This window comes from Coenobita brevimanus, chromosome 61 (assembly GCF_032717465.1).
Source record: "Coenobita brevimanus isolate Jiangsu-jjx chromosome 61, ASM3271746v2, whole genome shotgun sequence".
Classification (NCBI taxonomy): domain Eukaryota; kingdom Metazoa; phylum Arthropoda; class Malacostraca; order Decapoda; family Coenobitidae; genus Coenobita; species Coenobita brevimanus.
In genome coordinates, this window is record NC_137014.1 from 29,248,716 (window position 1) to 29,274,115 (window position 25,400).

The 25,400-nt window shown below is 40.3% G+C and overlaps 1 protein-coding gene across 1 annotated transcript in view; it reads right to left on the bottom strand.

The window, feature by feature from the left end:
* LOC145403816 (HIG1 domain family member 1A, mitochondrial-like) overlaps nt 1-25,400 on the bottom strand; it is a 123,905-nt gene that overhangs the window by 52,635 nt on the left and 45,870 nt on the right. Inside the window, exons 2-3 of the mRNA XM_080275495.1 lie at nt 6,158-6,213; nt 5,753-5,836 (exon numbers count right to left, since the gene is read on the bottom strand). Of these exons, the coding sequence (XP_080131621.1) occupies nt 5,753-5,836; nt 6,158-6,176 (103 nt within the window). The 5' untranslated portion in view covers nt 6,177-6,213. The remainder of the gene's footprint in view (nt 1-5,752; nt 5,837-6,157; nt 6,214-25,400) is intronic.

The following is a 25,400-nucleotide window of genomic DNA, read 5'->3' on the forward strand; positions in this document are numbered from 1 at the left end:
GTGAAATGCTGAAGCATGGGGGAGACATAGTAGTAGAATGGATGTGGAAGATGTGCAGATTGGCCTGGGAGGAAGCTAGAGTCCCGGAGGATTGGAAGTCGGGTATAATTATTCACTTGTACAAAGGAAAAGGGGAAAAAGAAGTGTGTGGTAATCACAGGGGCATTTGTCTTCTTAGTATAATAGGAAAAGTGTATGGTAGGATACTTATTGACAGAGTTAGAGAAAGAACGGAGGAATTAGTTGGAGAAGAACAGGGAGGCTTTAGGAAGGGAAGAGGTTGTGTAGATCAGATATTCATTCTTAGATCTTTAGTGGAAAAGTTTCTCGAGAAGGGAAAGAAGTTGTATGTGGCTTTCATGGATTTGGAGAAAGCATATGACAGGGTGGATAGACAAGGATTGTGGAAAGTATTAAGAATATATAGAGTAGATGGACAGTTGTTGAATGCTGTGAAGGGTATGTATGATGGTGCTAAGGCTGCAGTGCGTGTGGATGGTGAACTAAGTGAATTTTTGTCTTTGGAGGTTGGGTTGAAACAGGGATGTGTCATGTCTCCATGGTTGTTCAATTTGTTCATGGATGGGTAATAAAAGAGGTACAAGGTAGGGTAGTGGATGCTGGAGTAGCCCTGGTGAGAGAGGATAGTGTTTGGAAACTCCCTGTACTGTTGTTTGCAGATGATACTGTGTTGTTGAGTGAAGACGAAGGGAAGCTGCAAGGCTTGGTGGATGAGTTTGGGAGAGTATGCAAGAAACGGAATTTAAAGGTGAATGTAGGGAAGAGTCAAGTGATGGTCTTTGAGAGAGATGAAGTCAGTGAATGTACAGCGAGGTGGATGGTGAGGAATTGGAAAATGTGAGTACGTTTAAGTACTTGGGTAGTGTGATGAGTAAGGATGGAGGTTTGGAGGATGAAGTGCTTGAAAGGGTACTGCAGGGAAGAAAGGTTGCTGGTTCTTTGAAAGCAGTGATAAGAAACAGGGAAGTGAGCATGGAAGTGAAAAAGTTACTACATGACAGTATTATGATACCAACTCTGATGTATGGAAGTGAAGCTTGGACATTGCTGGAAAGACACAAGTCAAGAGTGAGAGCAGTGGAAATGAGTTATTTAAGAGGAGCCTGTGGAGTCACATGGAGAGACAGGCTGACGAATGAGGATATAAAGGAGCGTTGTGGTGTGGATGTGATAGGAAGTGTTATGAGGAACACACTGAGGTGGTTTGGCCATGTGGAGAGGAAGGAGGGTGAAAGACTGACTAAGAGAGTGTATGTGAGTGAGGTGGAGGGGGGAAAAGGGAGGGGGAGGCCGAGGATGAGATGGAGGGATGGGGTGGAGAGGTATATGATAAGAGGGGGGTGTGAGTTGGGAGCAGGGCAGTGAAATGGCGGGGGACAGGACAACGTGGAGGTGATTTGTTTGTGGCCACCCCAAACAGGATTGAGGCGTCTGGCAATAGATAGATAGATATTGTACATACATATATATAGTAATCAATATAATATCCGGATACCCAATATCCGGACTACCCCAATATCCAGACATTATGATTCTGACCTTTATTTATCCCAAATTGCCCAAAAGACACAAAAAATCGGAAAAAAATCGGAAAAAAATCGGATTTTGTTTCCGCACTTTATTGGTGTGAATAGGGTCTTAAACAGGTGCTATGCATGTCCAGTTGAGAGTTCTGTACAGTTGGTAAATCATGTCCAGTTGGAGTCCATAAATACAAGTCCATAAGGCTTGTGCCCATTATACAGACATCATCTCTGAAACCTCATGTCCGGTTAGAGTCCATAAGTACAAGTCCATAAGGCTGGTGGCCACTATACAGACCTCATCTCTGAAACCTCATTTTGTGTTTCTTTGCATTGTATTTCACTCTTTTATGTCCCTTATTGGTGTGAATATGGTCTTAAACAGGTGCTATGCATGTGCAGTTGAGAGTTATGTACAGTAAGTCATGTCCGGTTGGAGTCCATAAGTACTAGTCCATAAAGCTGGTTCCCACTATAAAGACATCTCTGAAACCTAATTTTGTGTTTCCTTTGCATTTATTTCACTCTTTTATGTCCCTTATTGGTGTGAACAGGGTCTTAAATAGGTGCTATGCATGTCCGGTAGGGAGGTATGTAGGTGTTTTTCTGATTCAGGGTAGGTTAGGGTCCATAAGTATAAGTCCATAGGCTGGGGACCAATATCCGGACAAAACCACTATCCAGACATGCCTTTGGCCCTATTACAATGGATATTGGAGGGATTACTGTATATATATATCTATATCTATCTATTTATCTATCTATCTATAGTAAACCCTCCATATAATGCACCCAGTTATTGCAAATTTCTGATATAGCAAATGGCCAAATCGCGACCGAACTTCCCCCAGATTCTGCGAGCAAAGGTCGCTGAATGCGGGGGAAGTTCGTGAATCAGCCCATGGTGACAACAACATCCCTTCCTGACGCAGTAAGTGTACTTCAACAGTATCTCTTCCTGGCAGAGTAAGTGTATTGTAACAGTACTACATTATCCTGTATTCTTATTATAGGTATTATATTTATATGTACAACTTCATACAGTACCGTGTTTACATGTACAACTTCATAAACCATTGAATTCTCCATGTACATCTTCACACAGGAAGTTTAGGTTGAGGTTTTGCATGTACGACCGAACGACTGCCCGCATATAGCGACCTAGGTTCAGTAATCCCTTGGATATAGTGACCCACCCCTCCCCCAAATTAGTTTGTTATATTGAGGGTTTACTGTGTGCGTGTATATATATATATATATATATACATATATATATATATATATATATTATATATATATATATATATATATATATATATATATATATATATATATATATATATATATATATATATATATATATATATATATATATATATATATATATATATATATATATATATATATATATATATATATATATATATATATATATATATATATATATATATATATATATATATATATATATATATATATAGTATATACTGTACATGTATATATATATACCAGTATATATATATATATATATATATATACCAGTATATATATATATATATATATATATATATGTATATATAATACATGGAGAGAGCATTATAACCGGTTGTTGAATGAGGAGTTTGACTGGGACAGGGAAGGTTTGGAGCCAGCAGATCCAGTGTCTGGCCCTTGGCCTTTGATTGATACTGCTATTGTGAGTGAGGCAATAGGCAGGATGAGGGTGGGGAAGGCAGCAGGTGTGTCTGGGTTGACTGCCGAAATGTTGAAGGCCTCAGGCGATATTGGGGTGAGTTTAGTCACTGACCTGATAAATAGGATTATTTATGAGTGTGTTGTCCAAGATGATTGGCTGAAGAGTGTAATTGTAAATGTGTATAAAGGGAAGGGTGATGCACTGGAAAGAGGAAATTATAGAGGTATAAAGCTTTTAGATCAGATAATGAAGGCAATGGAGAGAGTTTTAGAAGGTATGATTAGAGAAAGAGTGAATATTGATGAGATGCAGTTTGGGCTTATGCCAGGTAGGGGGACCACTGATGCTATATTCGTTGTTCAACAGCTTCAGGAAAAATATATTGGTAACAGAAGGGATCTTTATTTTGTTTTTGTTGATTTGGAAAAGGCCTTTGACAGAGTCCCTAGAGAGGTGGTGAAGTGGGCAATGAGAAAGCTTGGCTTGGAGGAGTGGCTGGTTAGGGTGGTTATGGCTATGTATGTGGGTGCTCACACCTAGGTAAGAGTGAATGGAGATTTGAGCGATGAGTTTTCCGTGAATGTTGGTGTGCATCAGGGGTCAGTTTTGAGTCCCATGTTGTTTATCATGGTACTTGAAGCCCTTTCACGTGACTTTAGAAACGGACTCCCGCGGGAGTTGTTGTATGCTGATGATATGGTGTTGATTGCAGAGAACGAAAGGGAGGCGGAGGAAAGGTTTAGGAAGTGGAGAGATGGTATGGGGCAAAAGGGTTTAAGGGTAAATGCAGATAAAACAAAAGTGATGATATCTAGGGTTGGTGGCGGTACTGTCAAAGAAGAGGGAGAGTGGGCATGTGCAGTTTGCCACAAAGGCGTGGGAAGTAATTCCATCTTGTGTGGTGTGTGTGATAAATGGGTGCATAAGAGATGTCGTGGTATCAGAGGTAGACTGCGAGATAATGCTGATTTTATGTGTATGGCGTGTCGGGGAGAGCAGGTGGAGATTGTCAGACGTGAAAGGATTGAACTTGCTGGTGAATCTCTTGAGTGTGTGGAAGAGTTTTGTTATTTGGGAGACATGTTGTGTGCTGGAGGTGGGGCTGGAGCTAGCTCTGTGGCTAGGGTGAGAAGTGGTTGGAAAAAGTTCAGGGAGCTCTTGCCTCTCCTGACATCGAAAGGACTCTCCCTACGTGCTAAGGGGTCTTTGTATGCAGCATGTGTTAGGAGTGTAATGCTGTGTGGTAGTGAGACCTGGGCAGTGAAGGAGGAGGATATTCGCCGGCTCAGACGTACAGAAATGACAATGATTAGGTGGATGTGCAGTGCGTCCCTGAGTCCAAGGCCTGGAGGGGCTGGGTTTACAATGGAAGAGTTGAGAGGTAGGATGGGACTGGAGTGTATTGGTGTTGTGATAAGGAGAGGTAGATTGAGATGGTTTGGACATGTGGAGAGGATGGGGGATGATAACTGGGTGGGGAAGGTGAGAAGTGTTAATACTGGGGGTGGGGTTATGAGGGGTAGACCGAAAAAGACATGGGACGAGGTCATTAAGTGTGACCTCAGGGTTAAGGGACTGAACAGGGAGGCTGCAATGGATCGTGCAGCGTGGAAAGCCGCCATTAGGTGACCAAGGCCGACACATGCAAGCATGTTGGAACCTTTAAAACCGAAAACGAAAAACGAAGCCACATTAGGCCCCACATCACCCCATGATCTAAATAATAAAGTCAAGCTCTGTATGAGTGTGTGTCTGAGCATTTGCATTTTTTTTGGCTTTCTGGTCAGAATTGGTCCTTGTGGGATTCAATAACTGTATGGAAACAATGATAAGGGTATTAGCAAACATTCTGTGATGGAAATGCTATTAGTTCGTAGAGCAATTTTTGCTGGTAAGCATTAATTTGGTTATATGTTTACCACCCAGCACTGCAAATGGTTTCCTAGGCTGCAGTACATAGGAAACCATTACTCTTGTCATGCAGCATATAGCCACCTGAAGTGGATAGAAGAGAATCAAAAGTGATAAGCAAAATGGAAGAAATACAGTAAATAAAGAGGGGGGCAGACACAGAAAAAGAACAATAAAGGTGAATGAGTAAAAATATACACCTGTATACAGTACAGAAATATATAATAAATAAATGACTGCTGTCTCATACAGCTAATTCTACTAGAAAGGGGTGATGGGAATGGTCTCTTCGGGGCCCCTCCCTTTACTGCATCCTTGGTAATCCTTTCTTTTTCCACAGAATTATTTTCCCAAGTCCATATTCTCATCAACTTAGAAGACTTTCTAGCACCTGTCTTGTCAATACAGTATAATTCCACACTGGGTACTGTTCATAAAGTGCTGGCAGAAGAATGCTTTGGAAAAATTATTCTTATGTGAGGTAGAGTTAGGTTTCTGGGGGGTGGGGGCCTGAATGGTGAGTGAATGAATATCTGATTCATTTCACCAGGCAAGCTGTTGATATAACTTAGAGATTAAACAACTCTTCCCTTTGCCTTACCTACAATCATGAAGGGAGCATCACGTGCCTTTCGAACCAGGCGTTCAGTGTTGGTCTCATCATAGTGGGACATACTGCGAATTTCTGGGGAGACAAAAGACGGTATCTGGCTATAGATAGATAGACAAAAGACAAATCAGTCTACTTTATGTAGTGCTTCTCCTACTTCAAAGAAGCTCTGACCACTGTACCATATATACTGTATAACATTTCTAATTAATACTGTTTACCATTTATTATCTGCATATCAGTATTACAAACTGCACACCATCAATGGAACTGTGCAAAAAAGGAATCACAAGTGATCCCAACAGGGCACAGAAAGTGGAGGAGAAAGGATAAAAGAGAACAACCTGACAGAATCAAAGCTAGAAAACAAGAGAGGTTTTGGTCAGTTAAACTCACCTGTGCCTTCTTTACTCATTGGCTGCGTGAGGAAAATGAGGTGTGCCACGTAAGTTCTGAGTGGGGTGATGAAAATATGAGATAAGATATACAGTATTATGACATAATTCAATGACATTCTTTTAACCCCTGCTATCATAACCAATGTAAATTTTACCTCATACAAGGATTGCAGCTTGGCCAGTGCAGACCTTCTGCAGCTCGGCAAGGATTAATTTTATTATTGCAGTCTCCACATGTTTATTCTGGTTAGAAGAGATTCCAAACTGGATGGATTAGATACAGCCTTCATCAACACCTTCATTTTGAGGAAAGGTCTCTTAAGTTAAATGAAATAGCTAGGGAAAAAAAAAAAAAAAAAACTATGGCACTGGACTGAAGGGGCTAAAATGGCTAAGGAACACTTGTAAGTCTGGTGGTATCCACAACAAGAAATAAAATATGTCAAACTGAAATGGCTACCATATCAATATTAAATTAGGGTATCAGGTGGTTCTGATCCTAATACAGTTTTGTCCCAATTATATAACACAGTACAGTACAATCCCAGTTATCGAGAGGCTTGGGGAATTTACCTTCCCAGTTACCGATTTGCCAGGGTATCTGAAATTATATACACATACATAGACTAAATCTTTGCAGTATATACAATACCACTCGTATCCTGGGCCACACTAATATTTTTCCATTGAAATAACCTAAAACACACCCCCACTGAGGTAACACACTTGGTTGCTCTGTCTTGTGGTAGTGCAAAGTGCACAAGGTAAGTCTGCTTTTGTTAAATATTATTCATTACTCAGTACTCTTATTCATCAAACAGAAAAATAAACTAAAGTAATAAATCTTGTGCAATTATTGGTGAACTGATGATCTGGAAAGAAGTGCTCTACATACAGTTATCGTGACTCCCTTGCTCATAGTTGTGTATGTGAGTATGTGCCGTGGCCTACTCATTTATTCATCACTTGACTGCCGTCACCATCCCTCACTCGCCACTCAGGCTGGTAGTATTAAACAATCTCTTCCCCTTCTCGTGATGCATCTTTGTGAAGAGGCCTTTCCCAGTTTGGTACCTTTAACCCCTAGGATATGCAATTCGATCGACCGAACTTCCCTGAAAACCTTCACATGGAGACGATTTTTCAACTCTTACAGAAGTAAAATGTTTTATGTCCAAGGTTTAGAGCTTGAACTTACACACTTTACATGCAACCAGACCATTTTAGACCAACTGGTTCATGAGCTATAGTCCGTCAAAGTTGAAAAAAGTTATCCTTCCAGGCAGGACGACTCCAGTTTTCTATGCGCCCTCACCCAATTCCTACTTCATTCCTCCTCTCCAATGACCTTCCCCACCCACTCCCATCACCCCCCTCTCTTCCTCCCCTCCGCCCCTACCCCTACCCTTCAGAATTTTCCATTTATTTATTTTTGTTCCAAACAATAGCATGCACAATAATTATGTCGGTGTTCTTCACTCACTCCCAACACCCTTTCTCCCAGCACTTCTCCCCTCCCCACCTTCCCTCCCCCCATCCCCTTCCCTCATAGCTGTGTAGCTGTCAAAAAAAAAAAAAAAAAAAAAAAAAAAAAAAGCATGCAAAATGTTTTTCTTGGTGTTACTCACACACTCCAGCACCCTCTCCCCTCACCCCTTACCCCCTTCCCCTCCCCTCAGAGCTGTCAAATCAAGTATCTGTGAGAATTTCAAGGGGAAAAAAAAGCTAGAGCTACCCTCCCCTCCTCCCCTACACCCCTTCAGAATTTTCCAGCTCATTTTTTTTCAAACAATAGCATGCAAAATAATTGTCAGTGTTCCTCACTCACTCCCAACACTCTTCCCCCCGCTACACTTAGACCTTCCTCAACCGCCCTCCCCCCATCCCCTTCCCTCATAGCTGTGTAGCTGTCAAAATAAAAAGGGTACATGAAAAAACATAAATTCTATGTTTCATGCATTGGTGTATGCAACTAAGGCGCATTTTTGTGAGGCCCAGGCTTGAGCCTGGCTCGAGCCAGACTTAAGCCAAACGTCCATTCCCGTTTTTGCGGTGCCCAGGCTCAAGCCGGACTCGAGCCAGACTCAAGCCAAGTCGATCCATCCCTGGAGCTGGCTTGAGGTAGCTCGAGCCCGGGAATGTGATGTCATATGTAAACAAAGATGGCGTCTTCCATTGTGTTATAAGTGCTGTTCTCACTTTTTTTTAAATATGCCACGAGTATGTGGCTTGCACCGATTACTTTTGATATACAGATATGCTAGAATTTACAGTTGATGCATGTGAGAGAAGAACATGTGTAGCTAGAGTGAATTGGACAGCTCGTTTGTGATGCAGATCAGATCAGATGGTGTTCACTCAGTATTGCTTTTGAATCAGCACTGGGCTGTTCGTTGTCGTTTTTTTTTTTTTTTAAATACGTTATCTAGTGTTCCATACTTCAAAGAGGTATTTCTTGTAGTGGTAGAACTTTTTATCTGCATTTTCTTTTGCATATGTTAATAACAGTATGTTCTCTAAATTGCCTTCTTCTACCTCATATTTACTTTTTATATCTTTTAATGCATTACACTTTTTAAAGAAATGTTCAAGAGTTTCTTCTTGTTTTGTTACATAATTCACAATACGTATTTCCACCAATATACCTTGCTCTCCAGTTTAATTTTAAAGTGTTCGAGCAACAGCTGTGCAGCAGTATAGAACCCTGTGTGTTTTCATAAAGTTTTCTTCTTTAATGTCTAATTTTTTCTCTTTATAAAATATAATTGAGCATTTGTTTGTCAGTTCTTCTCTCCAACATTTTTTTTTTTTCGTATTCATTTACCTTCTTCTTTATTTCATCCTTTTTTAAATTGTCCAGTTGGTTAGTATTTCTTATGCTGGTTTCCTTCATATATTCCTGAATATTTTTTATCCATGCATCTCCTTTTTTTTTCCATACAGTTCTAAGAACACTTTTAATGCTAATGAATTATTTTCTTACAGAAGAAAGCATATAATCAGTGGATGAGGAACAGAGGCGTCGATGAAGCTGAGAGGAGGACGAGAGAGTTATATGTAGACAGGACGAGAGAGGTGAAAAGATTAGTAAGAGAGAGTAAGAAGAGAGTGGATGAGGAATTTGGAAGGAATTTAAGTGCAAAGTGGAGTGAATGTAAGAAAATGTTATGGAAAGAGGTAAAGAGAGCTACACAGGGTGCCAAGGAAGTTAGCTGGGGTGTGAAAGATAAAAATGGTAGATTACTAGTGAAGAAGGGAGAAAAAGTGAACAGATGGAGAGAACACGTTAATGAACAGATGGAGTCCCTCCATGGAACACTGGTCTGTACTGTTCCTGTACAAAATCAAGGAGAGGAGTAAAGGTTTCCTTGGTGACTCGCATATTTTTGAAGAAATCAAGATCTTTCTGATCCAGGTGATCACTGAAGCCTTTCTGCTTTCCATGTGATTCTCTGCACCAACCCAAAGGAACATAATGTAATTATAAAGTATGGTTTTGCTAATATTATTAATATATATATATATTTTTTTGAGGGGGTGGGGGGACACACTGACCTAACAGCAAAGTAGCTCACTGAAGGGAACACCTGAATGGAAATGAGGGTCAATTTTTAGTTTCACACAACCACTGATCTTTGCATCAAATCTGAGTGTTTCCAATGGTTTTTGGTGTGAATCATTTGATTTTGCCCTTCAAATCTATTGCCAATCAATGGTTTCAAAGGAATGAATATTTTTGTAATCACCTTAGAATCCACTATTTCTTTTTAGAAATAAAGGTCAAAATGAACAGAATCACACCCAAAACCATAGGAAACAGTCAGGTTTGATGAAAAAATATGTACTGTGGGCCTACTACTTACCCTAACCCAACCCAACCTAAAGTAACCTAACCACCTAACCTAACCCCAACCCAACTCAACCTAATGCAAGTATTATTCATTTGCGAGCAAAGTGCATAGAATGAATCAATCAATCAATCAATCAATCATTTCCTGTGGCACCCCACGGGATGCATAGGGCCTCAATGAACTCTCTCCACCAATATTTGTCTCTTGCCATCTCCTTCAGGTCCCACCAACACTCCTCTCCTGCTTCTTTTTTCATTGTCCTCAACCAGGTTTCCCTCGGCCTACCTCTACCTCTTCTTCCTCTAGCAATCCACTCTGGCACAGCTTGTATTAAACAACCTTCTTTTCTGTATATGTGCCCCAGCCACTTCCAGCGAGACAGTCTCACATATTCATTAACTGGTTCCACTCTCGTAATATCCCTTACTCTTTCATTTGTAACTCTGTCTTGCCACTTTACCCCAAGAATCCTTCTCAGTATTTTATTCTCAAATCCTAATACTTTCTGATCTGTTGCAATTGTACTGTACCATGACTCATGCCCGTAAATTAAAATTGGTCTAACCATGGACTTGTAAATTTTCACTTTAGTATGTACCGAAAGCATATTATTATTCCAAACAGATTTTAACATTCCAACAGCTCGCCAAGCCTGTCTAATCCTCTCCTCAATTTCATTGTTTAATGATCCATTAGATGATACAATCGTTCCCAGATATTTAAAGTTTTCTACATTCTTCACCACATTATTCCCAATTACACAATCGATTTGGTTCTCCATGTTCATATTAATAATTTCAGTCTTTCCACAATTTATTACCAATCCCACTTTTTCTCCTTCCTCCACCAGACAATCGAGCACCCTCTGCATCTCGTAAATACTTCCGCAAATCAGTACAATATCATCAGCATAGTCCAAATCCATCAGCTTCTTATTTTCTGGCCAGTTAATTCCTGCACCTGTTCTCCTTACAACCTTTTTCATAACATAATCCATAACCAAAACAAACAACAGTGGCGAAAGAACTCCTCCTTGAATCACTCCCGACCTAACTTGAAATGGATCACTCAAAGAACCACCCACCATTACCTTACAAAAAGTACCTTCATGCAGGCTTCTAATAATATTTACAAACTTTTCTGGTATACCATAGACTCTCATAATTTTCAACATAGCTCCACGTGAAACACTATCAAACGCCTTTTCAAAATCCACAAAACACATGTTAAGTGGCATTTTCATCTCATTAGCTTGTTGCATTAGATGCCTTACAATAAAAATCTGATCATTACAACCTCGACCCTTTCTAAATCCCGCTTGTTCTTCTCTTAAAATTTTATCAATTACTGGCTCTATTCTGTTCAACAAGATTTTGGAAAAGACTTTTGCAACTACAGGTGTCAAAGTTATCCCCCTCCAATTGCCACACACACTTAAATCTCCCTTTTTTTTTTTGGTATTTTTATAATCACTCCATTTTTCCACTCTTCTGGAATTCCACCATTATCCCAAGCCACATTAAAAAGTTTCAAAAGCGCATTCATCAACTCGTCATTTTCCACCTTAAGCATTTCAGGGAATATTCCATCCTCACCTGGAGCCTTAAAATTCTTTAACTCCTTTATAGATTTTGCTACCTCTTCCAAAGTTATATCCCCTGTTTCTATCTGCAAATCTCTCTCGGCTGGCAAAATGTCCTCTTCAGCTGGGATTGGTCTATTTAGAACAGATTCAAAGTGCTCTTTCCATCTTCCTTTTATATCCAAATCTTTAGTCATCAAATTACCATTTCTATCTCGTACAGGTATTTCCTTCCTTCTCCTTTCAGTCCCAGTTAACTCCTTTATGGCCTGATACGCTACTCTTGTGCTCTGACCGTCATTTTTACTTAATTTAATTTCTGTCTCTGTCGCCTTTTCATCATATAGTCTCCTCTTATCACGTCTAACGAGTCTTTTTACTTCAGAATGTAAACTCCAGTACTTTGCTCTAAGTACTTCAACTACCTGGCCATCAACATGTTGTTCTTCACTTCTTAACTTAGCCTCTTTCCTTTTCTGAATTACATTCCATGTTTCATCTGACATCCACTTTTTCCTTCTCGCTTTTCCCTTTTTCTTAATAGTAACCTTAGCACTCTCATGCAAAACCTCTTTTACCTCTCTCCACATTTGATTAATATCATTGTCTTCAGATTCCATCAAAGTCTGCAGGACTAGAAACCTGTTTCTACATTCGCACCAAAACGTTTCCCTCGTGCTCTCATCACTTCTCAGCTCATCAAAATCATAATTATTACCTCCTGTACAATTACCATTAACGTTTCTCTTAAGTTTTATTTTAATCTTTGACAGAACTAGTTGATGATCACTGCCTATATCTGCCCCCCTCCTTACGCAAACATCTTGCAAATAACTTTTATGCCTTCTGCTAATTGCAATGTGGTCAATCTGGTTACAATATTTACCACATGGTGAAATCCAAGTAGTCTTATGTATTTTTCTATGCTCAAAGATAGTTCCACCAATGATAAGGTCATTTGCCAAACAAAAGCTTGCAAGTCGCACCCCATTTTCGTTTCTTATACCAACACCCTCCTTACCCATACAATCTTCAAAGCCATCCCTACTACTGCCAACAATCGCATTAAAATCACCAATGCAAACTAACACATCATGTCTTGCCACTCTATTCACTACATCCTGCAGCTTCTCATAAAAGTCATCCTTCATTTCATCAGCAGCCTCATTTGTCGGAGCGTACTTACAACCATACTGATATTACCATGGTCAGATTTTAAGCGAGCATAAAGCAAGCGCTCATTAATTGGTTCAAACTCACATAGTGCCTTGCAAGCATCTCTACTCAGCAGTAAGCCTACTCCTTGGTAATGATTTCCATCACTCCTACCAGAAACCAACATAGTAATACCATCTTCCAAATTCATTTTATCAACTCCAAGCAACCTCGTTTCTGTAAGAGCACAAATATCCATCTTGTATTCCTTGAACACTGAAATAAGTTCTTCCATTTTACCAGCCTGATTGAGAGTTCGAACATTCCAGTTTCCTATTCTTAAGGTTCTTTTTGGATTTATGAACTTATTTCTACACCGTGGGATTCTTAGCACCCCCTGCCCACTTAAGGGCTGCACGGAACTGAGGGCCATTGCATCGTCACCAGAGTTCATCAAGATTTCTTAGGCAGTAAAATTTTTTTTAACCTGGAGCCAATGCCAGTGACTCGCAGGAACCAGACAGTGGAGAGAGGAAATTAACTAAATGAAGGTAAAATGCAGAGGGTTTGGACAGACAAAGTACAAGGGAAAGAAAGAGAGCAAAAAGAATGTAGATAAAAGTGTCCCTTTTAGTCGCCTCTTACGACAAGCAGGGAATACTGGGGAAGTATTCTATCCCCCCTTCCCCAGGGGGGATAGAATGAATAATGATCTATATTGGCCTAGAACTTATTTGGTAAACTTATGTTTCTAAGAATCTCTGGTTGTGCGAATCTAAAAATTGTCCAATAATCACAAGGCAATGGCAGAAATTCCCCACACATTCAATACATTTTTATCACAAATGAATATCATCTTGATAATTCCTTTCCCCTGAAAGTATGCACTGATAAAGAGTTCATAATGCAGGTACAGTTCATACAACATACAGGGAGTGCTGCCTGTTGCATGCACACCTGAATGAACCAGACATGCACTCATACAGCTTGTTGGCCAACTTAATACTTAAATGGCCAATCATCTGCACCCAAAAGAAAAGAATAAGATATAAATATATATAAATCTGGCAGGCACAACATCTGCATGATGAAGTTAGCTCCTCTTCTACCAAACTGAATAAGGCATGCCAAACTCTTGTCTGGATGATCCTACATTCAAATTTTATCCAACCAACATATAGTCAGCTGCCTAGGCTCATCATCGTCCTTACCAAAATATTTGACAAACTCATTACCTGCTGCCAAGAAAACTATTGGCCTATGAAGCCTCTTCTCAGCTACCTAGTCACAAACAGACACTTATCAAAAACTGCCTTAAACTCATACTCTTGACATGATCTAACCAGTAATACAACCATAATTTTTTTTTTTTTTAATCAATGTGTAGATGGGACGTGGGAGGTAAAAATGTGGAGATACTTGTGTTGGGGTATGTTCACCTTATACAATCTGTTTCAGACAATTATGGAAGTTTGATGTTCCTTAATAGTAAAACAATGGCTGTAAATTTACTGGCACTGCCAAGCCTAATAAGTACGTAAAATGAAGCAATAACCTATTATCAGACTTTTACTCACCAAACTTTTGATATGTGTTATATCTTACGAATATCAAAACCTAAGTCCATGATTCCAGTTGTTTCCTGCCATCAACAACATAACTTTTTGACCACATTACAAACATGATGGTCACAAATGTGTTGCCTCCAGAATTATTATTAAGCTTGCTACCACTACACCATAATATCAATAAGAGTTCTGTCTACTCTCCCATACACTGTCACTGAGAGTACCTTGTTCCTAGGGTTCTCACCAAGCAACCCAAGTTTGTAAATTTAAAGCTTTCCTTATATAATGCCCTTCATCTTTCCAGTGGTTAACACAGCTGCTTTATGTACCTAGTGCCTGTTGCCATTAAAGACGACAACGCAGTGACCTGGCTCATATATTCCTCAGCAAGAGTGGACACAACAGTCGCAGACTCTTGTGTCTCTGCAAACAACGAAAAAGTTCCCATCTGGAGGGAAGAACTACTGCTTAGATAGAAAATATCTGATTCTCCAATATCTGCCATGCTACTTTGCGTCATCAGCTGACCGGGGTGTTTGTTTACATTCGTCAGTACGGCTCGAGTACTGTTTTTGTGAGGCCACTTTGGCTTAAGCCAAAGAGCGAAGCCAGGCTTGAGCCTCATGCCTCACAAAAACGCGCCTTAACACAAACAATAATTGGGTACTGAATGAAAACATGCAACATGAATAGTAACAATGACGCATAATACTCTAGGCAGGGGGTTGGGGGGGGGAAGAAGTAAGCGGACGGCATACTTCAGAGGGTGGGGGATGGGGGTGGCATGGGGAGAGGCCTGGAAGGGTGGCACGGGGATACAGAGGTGGGAGACAGACACCACAAGACAAAGAGGACAGGCAGAGAGGGCGTACAGGGATGTGGAGGATGGGTAGGGGGGATATAACCCTCCCCAGGGAGACAGGAAGGAGGGGGGAAAGAGGGGGAACCACAGTGACGTGATGCAAGATGGTGGGGGACGGGGAGGGAAGGAGCAGGAGGCGGTAAGAGGTGAGGGAGAGGGAGACAGAACAAAGGTATTGGGGTCGAGGAAGGTGGCGAGAAGGCGTTGAGGGAATCACTCCTCTCACCATGGGTAGAGGCCCAGATCCTCCCCCCTCCCTACATAGGACTTAGTTCTCACTGGTTTGCACTGATACATGTCACAATTGGGCCAAAGCCTAGTGTCCGCAGTTTTTTACCAAGGCTCCTCTATCGATCACATTAGGCATCTAGTGAATTCCTGAAAAAGGATCGATCGATCCTTTTAGAACTTTAGGGGTTAAACCCCAGCCAAGCAGCCTCTCCCAAGAAGGAGACTATGGAAGGGTTGGTATACTGCCGAGGTGCTCTCTGGGAGAGAAATCGTGAGATTGACACGACAGAGGAGCGCAAGTTTGCTGTCATCTGTTCTATGTTTATTCCCTCGTGTGATATATTGCAAAAATAATATGCTACATCTAATAAATCAAGTCTCTGAATCAGTCCAATGGTAGGAAATAGTTTTAATACTTGATACAATAATCCCTCCACTATCCGATGTAATAAAGCCAAAGGCATGTCCGGAAAGTGGTCCCGTCCGGAAAGTGGGCCTCTGATTGCTGGACTGGTACTTATGGACCCTAACCCTGCCTAAGTTTGAATGCCACCTAAATAACTCCCTACCAGACATGCATAGTACTTATTTAAACCTATTTAAAACCCTATTCACACCAATAATGGACATAAAGCATGAAATAAATGAAAGGAACCAGAGAATGAGGTATTAGAAGTGAGTATGGAAAATACTTAGGCCTAGCAGCATACAGGGTACTGTACTGTACTTACAGCACGTCTGTGGCCGCCTCCACTAACTCTCTAAGGCTCTGGTAGTTGTGAAAATGCTCTTGAAGCACATACAGTAATACAGTGTTGTGCTACACTTAATTCTTTGCAATGTGAGTTATAACTGTTTAACACTGCACATTCTTCAACCGCCACTTTGCACTCCACACTCACTCCACAATTAATCCTTTTCACTCTAAATTCTAATTTCATAACACTGCACAACACTGTAAATTCCCATGTGGTCTAGTGGCGTGGTACTACGGTTTATTCACTGTTTATTCACAGAAAACGAGCACATGCAGCATCGATTACGATGGACGTCTTCCCTGAACGAAGGTTAGGCAGTAACTGGGAATAGGGTTGCCAGATCTGAACTCGGCCACATTACCAAACTCCTCAATTTTCATTACCAAATTCTTAAAGGATGCATTTATTCTTCACTAATTATATACACAAGTGTAAATAAATGTAATCACTCTCCTTATAATTAACAGCATGTTGATTATTTTCATGCTATGTAGGCTAGCAGATTAATCAGAGAGAACAGATAATCCACCATCTCCATCCTGTGTATCCTCATACATGTGAAAAATCCATTTGGTAATGCATTATTCTGATTCATTACCAAACGAATTTTTCATTGCCAAATTGGCCCACATCTGGTAATGAAAAATACCAAATGGCAACCCTGACAGGGGAGGGGGGAGGGGGAGGAAGGAAGGGGTGAAGGGTCCGTGGTGTAACAGCTGTTTGGTGCCGTGCTGCAATTTCAAATTACGGGTGGGAAAAAATTCGGATTTTGGGGGGATTTTTTTCATTTTTTGGCCATTTTTGGGTTCCAAAGGTCCAGGCCCACAATGTCTGGTAAGTACAGGGTTTACTGTATTTTAATACTTAACATGCCCCATCCCAACCGATTTTCCACCACTAACCCCCCTCCCCCCAATCCAGACAGATTTTGGAAAAATTTTTTTTTGGCTCAAACCTCCGCTTTTGGTGAGAAACATCGAAAATTCATAGAGAAATCACTCACCTGAGGTTTAAAATATTGGACACAGGTAACAGTACCCCCTTACCTTACTGTGTTTTCTATGAGGCAGGCTCCAGAGAAAACAAGTTCTATGGGAGGGATAACTATTCCACACCACTCATAAATGGTATTTATTTATTTATTTGGTACAAAATTACATGTAGTCCAAGAGTATATTGGTTTTCATACAGTAATATAGGCGATATAAGCATTGTTTCACTCACCAAACACATCAACATACCTGACCTTTTTTGGCGATATTACCTGACCATCATTTCTGACTGTATCTTCCTCTAATGCTACGTAAACTTTGTCCTCCACATTGTCATCGATTGGGGAATCATTCAGGCCTTGAAATTCATACTGTGGTGCGACATGTCTTTACTGGCCAGGTCACTGGTAACAGGTGAATTGCCGAGACAATGGCATGCGAGGGGTGGGGGGTGGTCATGCGGGGTAAGGCACTGTCCCTGACGGGGATCTGGTAGAGGAAGGTGTCCCATGTATACCTACCAAAAATCATGAACGAAATTTTAAATGTGCAAATGATGGACCTTGCAATTGTGGCGCATTTATATACGTCAACGGGAGTCACAGTGACAAAAGGTTCGGACGTATATACACATCAACGGGAGTAGGCAGGTTAAGAGGGGGTCCAATGATGGTTAGGATTACGGCAGCTAGAATTAAGTGGTTTTGTTTGGTGGTTCAGGTACGTTAGAAATAGGTTAGATTAGGTCAGGGCAGGTTATCTAACAGGCTTGTACACCATTCCACTCTTCATTACTGTTTTCAGAAAGGTATGCACATGGTATAATTTAAGGCCATGATTAGGATTACAGCAGTTAGAATTTAGCGGTTACTACTGTAATTCTAGCCACGGTTAGGGTTAAGCAGCTAGAATTTAGATGTTTTGTTTGGTGGTTCAGTTAGGTTAGAACTAGGTTAGGTGAAGTCAGGCCAGTTTAGGTTAGATCAGTACTGCTACAGTTCAGCTTAAACCACTAGAATTTAGTGGTTATGTCTGGTTTTTCAGCTACGTTAGAAATAGTTTATGTCAGGTCATTTAGTGTAAGTTATGGCTACTGTAAAAAGGGAGTGCTTAAGATTACGGCAGCTAGACTTTAGCGGTGACAGCAGTAATCTAACCACAGCATTAAATTATACCATATGCTTGCCTTTCTGAAGACAGTAATGAAAAGTGGAATGGTGAACAAGTCTGTTAGATAAAGCGCTCTTGGAAATAAGCGGTGAAGTTGCCTGGATCACCACTGTATGAGACACAGGTAACTTGGGAATGGTATAAGTCAATGACAGCTGTGTGCATGTAGCAGCAGTTTGATCAAAACTGGTAACACAAGTCTCCTAAAAATCTATAAATAATGATGGTATCACACAAAGGAAATGATAAACATTTTAAAAAATTGCAAATGCATTTTGTGAATGTTAAGGTACTAAGTAGTTACATGAATATGGTATATGAAAATAGTTGGGAAGAGGTGGGTAATGCTCCTGCTTCATGCCCCAGTAGTTCTAACCCCGAGAGACCCATTCACGAGCCAAACTCTTCACTTTAAAACTACGGCTGGAGCGATGAAGAGGTTGCTTGTGGGAAGAGGTTTTTTAATACTACCAACCTCAGCTGTTTTGCAGATAATACAATATATGAAGGAATTGCAAGCACAGTAGTTTTGTCAAGTAGCCTAAAATAAATGCTTCATTTCTATCAGCTACAGTTTTTCTTCTCTGCCAATGCAAATGTGTTCTGAGATCACAGGCTGGTAGTATTAAACAACCTCTTCCCCTTCTTGTGAAGCATCTTCTTGAAGAGGCCCTTCTCAGTTCAGTACGTTTAAATCCCAGCCCAACAGCCTCTTCCAAGAAGGAGACTACAGAAGGGTTGGTATGCTTCGGAGATGCTCTCTGGGAGAGAAATTGTGAGACTGGTATGATGAAGGAGGGAAAGTTTGCCGTCATCAGTTTTATGTTTACTCTCTCGTGTGATAGATTGTGAAAATAATATGCTAAATCTGATAAATAACGTCACCGAATCAGTCCAACGGCAGGAAAGAGTTGTCATACTTGATACTTTAATACTTGAGAGGGGTCCAATGGTGGTTGGGATTACGGAAGCTAGAATTTAGTGGTTTTGTTTGGTGGTTCAGGTACGTTAGAAATAGGTTAGATTAGGTCAGGTCAGGTTATCTAACAGGCTTGTATCCCATTCCACTTTTCATTACTGTCTTCAGAAAGGTATGCACATGGTATAATTTAAGGCCGTGATTAGGATTACAGCAGTTAGAATTTAGTGGTGACTACCATAACTCTAACGAAGGTTAGGATTACGGCAGCTAGAATTTAGCTGTTTTGTTTGGTGGTTCAGTTAGGTTAGAAATAGGTTAGGTTTGGTCAGGTCAGTTTATGTTAGATCAATATTGCTACAGTGCAGCTGAAACTGCTAGAATTTAGTGGTTAAGTGTCTGGTTTTTCAGCAACGTTGGAAACAGGTTATGTTAAGTTATTTAGGGTAAGTTATGGCTACCGTAAAAAGGGAGTGCCTAAGATTACAGCAGCTAGACTTCAGCAAGGACAGCAGTAATCTAACTACAGCATTAAATTATACCATATGCTTGCCTTTCTGAAGACAGTAATGAAAAGTGGAATGGTGTACAAGTCTGTTAGATAAAGCGCTCTTGGAAATAAGCGGTGAAGTTGCCTGGATCACCACTGTACGAAACACAGGTAACTTGGGAACGGTATAAGTCAATGACAGCTGTATGCATGTAGCAGCAGTTTGATCAAAACGGGTAACACCAGTCTCCTAAAAATCTATAAATAATGATGGTATCACACAAAAGAAATGATAAAAAACATTTTTAAAAATTGCAAATGCATTTTGTGAATGTTAAGGTACTAAGTAGTTACATGAATATGGTATATGAAAATAGTTGGGAAGAGGTGGGTAATGCTCCTGCTTCATGCCCCAGTAGTTCTAACCCCGAGAGACCCATTCACGAGCCAAACTCTTCACTTTAAAACTACGGCTGGAGCGATGAAGAGGTTGCTTGTGGGAAGAGGTTTTTTAATACTACCAACCTCAGCTGTTTTGCAGATAATACAATATATGAAGGAATTGCAAGCACAGTAGTTTTGTCAAGTAGCCTAAAATAAATGCTTCATTTCTATCAGCTACAGTTTTTCTTCTCTGCCAATGCAAATGTGTTCTGAGATCACAGGCTGGTAGTATTAAACAACCTCTTCCCCTTCTTGTGAAGCATCTTCTTGAAGAGGCCCTTCTCAGTTCAGTACGTTTAAATCCCAGCCCAACAGCCTCTTCCAAGAAGGAGACTACAGAAGGGTTGGTATGCTTCGGAGATGCTCTCTGGGAGAGAAATTGTGAGACTGGTATGATGAAGGAGGGAAAGTTTGCCGTCATCAGTTTTATGTTTACTCTCTCGTGTGATAGATTGTGAAAATAATATGCTAAATCTGATAAATAACGTCACCGAATCAGTCCAACGGCAGGAAAGAGTTGTCATACTTGATACTTTAATACTTGAGAGGGGTCCAATGGTGGTTGGGATTACGGAAGCTAGAATTTAGTGGTTTTGTTTGGTGGTTCAGGTACGTTAGAAATAGGTTAGATTAGGTCAGGTCAGGTTATCTAACAGGCTTGTATCCCATTCCACTTTTCATTACTGTCTTCAGAAAGGTATGCACATGGTATAATTTAAGGCCGTGATTAGGATTACAGCAGTTAGAATTTAGTGGTGACTACCATAACTCTAACGAAGGTTAGGATTACGGCAGCTAGAATTTAGCTGTTTTGTTTGGTGGTTCAGTTAGGTTAGAAATAGGTTAGGTTTGGTCAGGTCAGTTTATGTTAGATCAATATTGCTACAGTGCAGCTGAAACTGCTAGAATTTAGTGGTTAAGTTTGTTTTTTCAGCAACGTTGGAAACAGGTTATGTTAAGTTATTTAGGGTAAGTTATGGCTACCGTAAAAAGGGAGTGCCTAAGATTACAGCAGCTAGACTTCAGCGGGGACAGCAGTAATCTAACTACAGCATTAAATTATACCATATGCTTGCCTTTCTGAAGACAGTAATGAAAAGTGGAATGGTGTACAAGTCTGTTAGATAAAGCGCTCTTGGAAATAAGCGGTGAAGTTGCCTGGATCACCACTGTATGAAACACAGGTAACTTGGGAACGGTATAAGTCAATGACAGCTGTATGCATGTAGCAGCAGTTTGATCAAAACGGGTAACACCAGTCTCCTAAAAATCTATAAATAATGATGGTATCACACAAAAGAAATGATAAAAAACATTTTAAAAAATTGCAAATGCATTTTGTGAATGTTAAGGTACTAACTATACTCGGTTTCACAGGGTCTGACACACTGATTTTGCCAGCTGAAGACAAGTGGATTTGGTAACACTGCGCGTTGCACTTGGGCGGTGATTGGTCGATTTTCGTTGTGTTTGAACATGCACCAAATTGATTTTGTATTCCAACTAAGGCCCTCATTGATTTGTAAGATACTGGATTATACAGATACAGATTAAAGGAATGATATCTTCAGTGATAAATATGTGCCTTTTAAATTACTAGAGATAAACCTGAATGACACTGATAACAAAACTAAGTAAAGTCGCGACTGGACGCATACGAACACAGTTAGCGACAACAGCGGGCATTCAGACGTTCATAGCGAGGTGGTTCCGAGGTCCTGTGAAGGCTCGAATGTTTTTCCTACCACTACTACACAGTGTCACAGTCTACACTCTACAGTCTACACCATGCCCTTCATTACCTCATCTGCTAAAATACAACCTGACCCTAGATACGCTTAGCTTACCTTCTAATAATTATGATCTGTGTAAGCACACACACACACACACACACACACACACACACACACACACACACACACACACACACACAGAATTATTGGCAAAGAGTATACATGAAAGTTTGTAGTATTTTTGGTAACAGCCGTTTTAGTACTGTAACCAACCTCAAACATGGCCGATAATGTAAACATCAAGGGACTTGAATTTCCAGGATTTGATAATGAAACTAATGTCATGGATTTGGTTAAAACATTGATTATGAGGATTAGTGAACTTGAAAAGAAAGTGGAGAATTTAATGTTAAAGGACGTCTGAAAATACCAAAAACACTATACAGAGTCTCATCCAGTCCAATGAGACAGCAAACCAGGAGATCAGGAATTTGAAGCGAGAAAATATCGAATTAAGAAGAAAACTAGAAGACAGCAGTAATAAAATGGAGAAGGTGAGTAGTGTGTTAGAAGAGCAAAAGGCAAAGTGGGCACATGTGGAAGAAGAACAGAAAGAAGTGGTCAGCTTAAGGGAAATCATTCAGGAAGAAAGGGAAATGAACAGGAAAAAAATGGAAGAACATGTAGTGAAAATACAGAAGAAAAAGGAGAAAATAGTGAGAGAAACTGTAGAAAGGGACAGATGTGTGGTAATAATTGGAAACAGGGAGGAGGAAGAAAAGGTTAGATCCGTGAGACTCGAGAGACACACGAATCTGGTGAGAAAAATATTAGGCAAGATTAATCCTGAAGGAGACAAGTGGGAAAAAGAAACTGAGGAAGTAAGGAGGACAGGGCCTTATAAGAAAGGGGGAAACAAGACCAATGAGAGTCAAGTTGTCATCAGAAAGTGTAGTAAATGATATACTTAAAGTGACCTGGAAACTAAGCAAAGAGGCAGGGATGGATAATGTTATAGTAAGAAAAGATTTGAATGAAGAAGAGTGTTAAAATCTTTGAAGGAACAAGTAAAGGAAAAAGATGATAAGAGGATAGAGGAAGAATGTAAAACTTTTTTTTTTTTTGAAGAGTGATGGATATGAAAGTAAGGAAGTGGTATGTGAGGAACTAGAAGTGAAGGAACCTAAGGGGGATGGCTATAAATACACAAAAGAGAAGTTATTAGAGAGTTGTTGATCAGAAACTGAGGAAGTGGTACCGATGGAGAGAAGGAGAGAAGAGGGTATAAAAAACATCAAAAATATCTTGAAGGTGGTATATACTAATGTTGATGGTTTAATATCTGCAAGGCTTGAAATTAACAATTTCTTGAGGGTACATGACCCTGATATCATGTGCTCTGTAGAGACCAAGTTAAGAAAAGATGTTGATGTTCATACGGGAGATGGTAAATACAAACTGTGGAGAAGAGAGAGAAAAGAAAAAACAGGAGGAGTGATGACAGCAGTGAAGAACAACATAAATGTAGATACCGTGGAAATGGGAGAAGGCAAGGCTGAAGTGATAAATATGAAATTAGAAACTGGAAAGAATGGCATGAGAGACATGGCGGTAGTGTATGTTCCTCCTAAGACAAGAGCATGGAATGATGAGGAATACCAGGAGACGTCAGATGTGGCTAGTTATTTACAAAAAATAATTGAAAAAAGCAGCAATATAATTTTGGTGGGTGACTTTAACTGTAAAGAGGTGAACTGGGAGGAATGGGGCTCAGGAGGCAGCGAAGATTCGTGGAGCACTGTATTATTAAACATAACAATGAATAATGTGATGACGCAATGGGTTAAAGAAAAGACACGGTTCCGAGGTGAGGACACACCAGCAAGATTAGACTTACTGTTTACTAAAGAACCTGATGCAACAGAATATTTGAAATATTTGTGTCCTTTAGGAAAAAGTGATCACGTGGTCACTGAGTTCCATGTGATAATAGGGAATGTCGAGCCAAGAGACAAGCTCTATAGGCAGGGAAGAAACAATTTTGGGAAGGCAAATTTTACAGGATTGAGAAAATTTTTCGAAAATGCAGATTGGAGAAAATTCAGGGAAACATGAGAGATACAGAGGAAGTGGGATATCTTTCTAGACCTCTAATTTGGGAGTGGAAAAATTTGTACCAAGAGTAAGGGGGAAAGAAAACAGGAAAAAGGAGTGATTTAATAGAAGGAGTATGATAGCAAAGAAAGAGAGAGAAGGCATGGAACAATGGGAGAAAGAGAGGTAACAACAGAACAATGGAAGAATATGAAAGAACTCGAAATGAATATACAAGAATACAAAGAGAAGAAGAAAGGAATTTTGAAAAATGTATAACAGACAAATGCAAGGATGAACCCAAACTGTTTTGTAGATTTGTTAATGGCAAACTGAAACAAAAGGAAGCAACCACAAAACTGAAAGTAGGAGAGGTCTATAAAGATGTGGTAGTGCCAGCTGAAATAATGAACAAATGTTTCCAATCAGTTTTCACTAATGAAAAGGAGTTTATGGACGGGGAGGGAGTGATTAGAAATGTACCGGTGATAAAAGATATAAAAGTGGAGGTACAGGAAGTGTATAAATCACTGGAAACTCAAGATGTAAGGAAAGCCCCAGGACCTAATGGAATTTCTAACTGGGTACTGAAGGAATGCAGTGAACAACTGGTGGATAAAATTCACCATTTAATTGTATGTTCTCTGGAAGAGGGGAAAGTGCCTCAAGAATGGAAGAGGGCAAATGTGGTACCAATTTATAAGGGAGGAAACAGGAAAGAACCCCTGAATTATAGACCGGTGTCTCTAACCAGCATGATCGCAAAATTGTGTGAGAGAATCCTGAAAGACAGATGGATAAAATATCTAGAAGAGGTGAATATTCTGGCTGAATATCAGTTTGGATTCAGAATTGGAGGGTCATGTGTTTCCAACTTGTTGAGCTTTTACTCAAGAGCGATTGACGTGGTACAGGAGAGAGATGGTTGGGTGGATTGTGTGTATTTAGACTTGGAGAATGCCTTCAACAAGGTACCCCATAAGAGACTAATGTGGAAACTAGAGTATATAAGAGGACTGAAGGGGAAACTCCTGGAATGGATGAGAGACTTTTTGAGCGACAGACAAATCCATCCATCCATCAATCCATCATCCAATCCTACATTGCCCCATGAGGAGCGTAGGAGCCCGGGGTCAGGCCGTTGGTCCCGACATTTAAGATAAGAGTGGCCAGCCTCACTCATCCCTGAGTGGCATTACATAAGCAATCAACCCCAACCACCACTTGGATATAAACCTTCACCGGCTCAATCCAACTGGAGCACAATAATTACCCACTAAACCACCAGGCACCAAAATTTGGTTATATGGTTACCACCCAGCGTGGTAAATGGTTTCCTGGTGTAATGGAAACCATTTGGCTTGTCACTCAGTGTAGAGTCACCCCCAG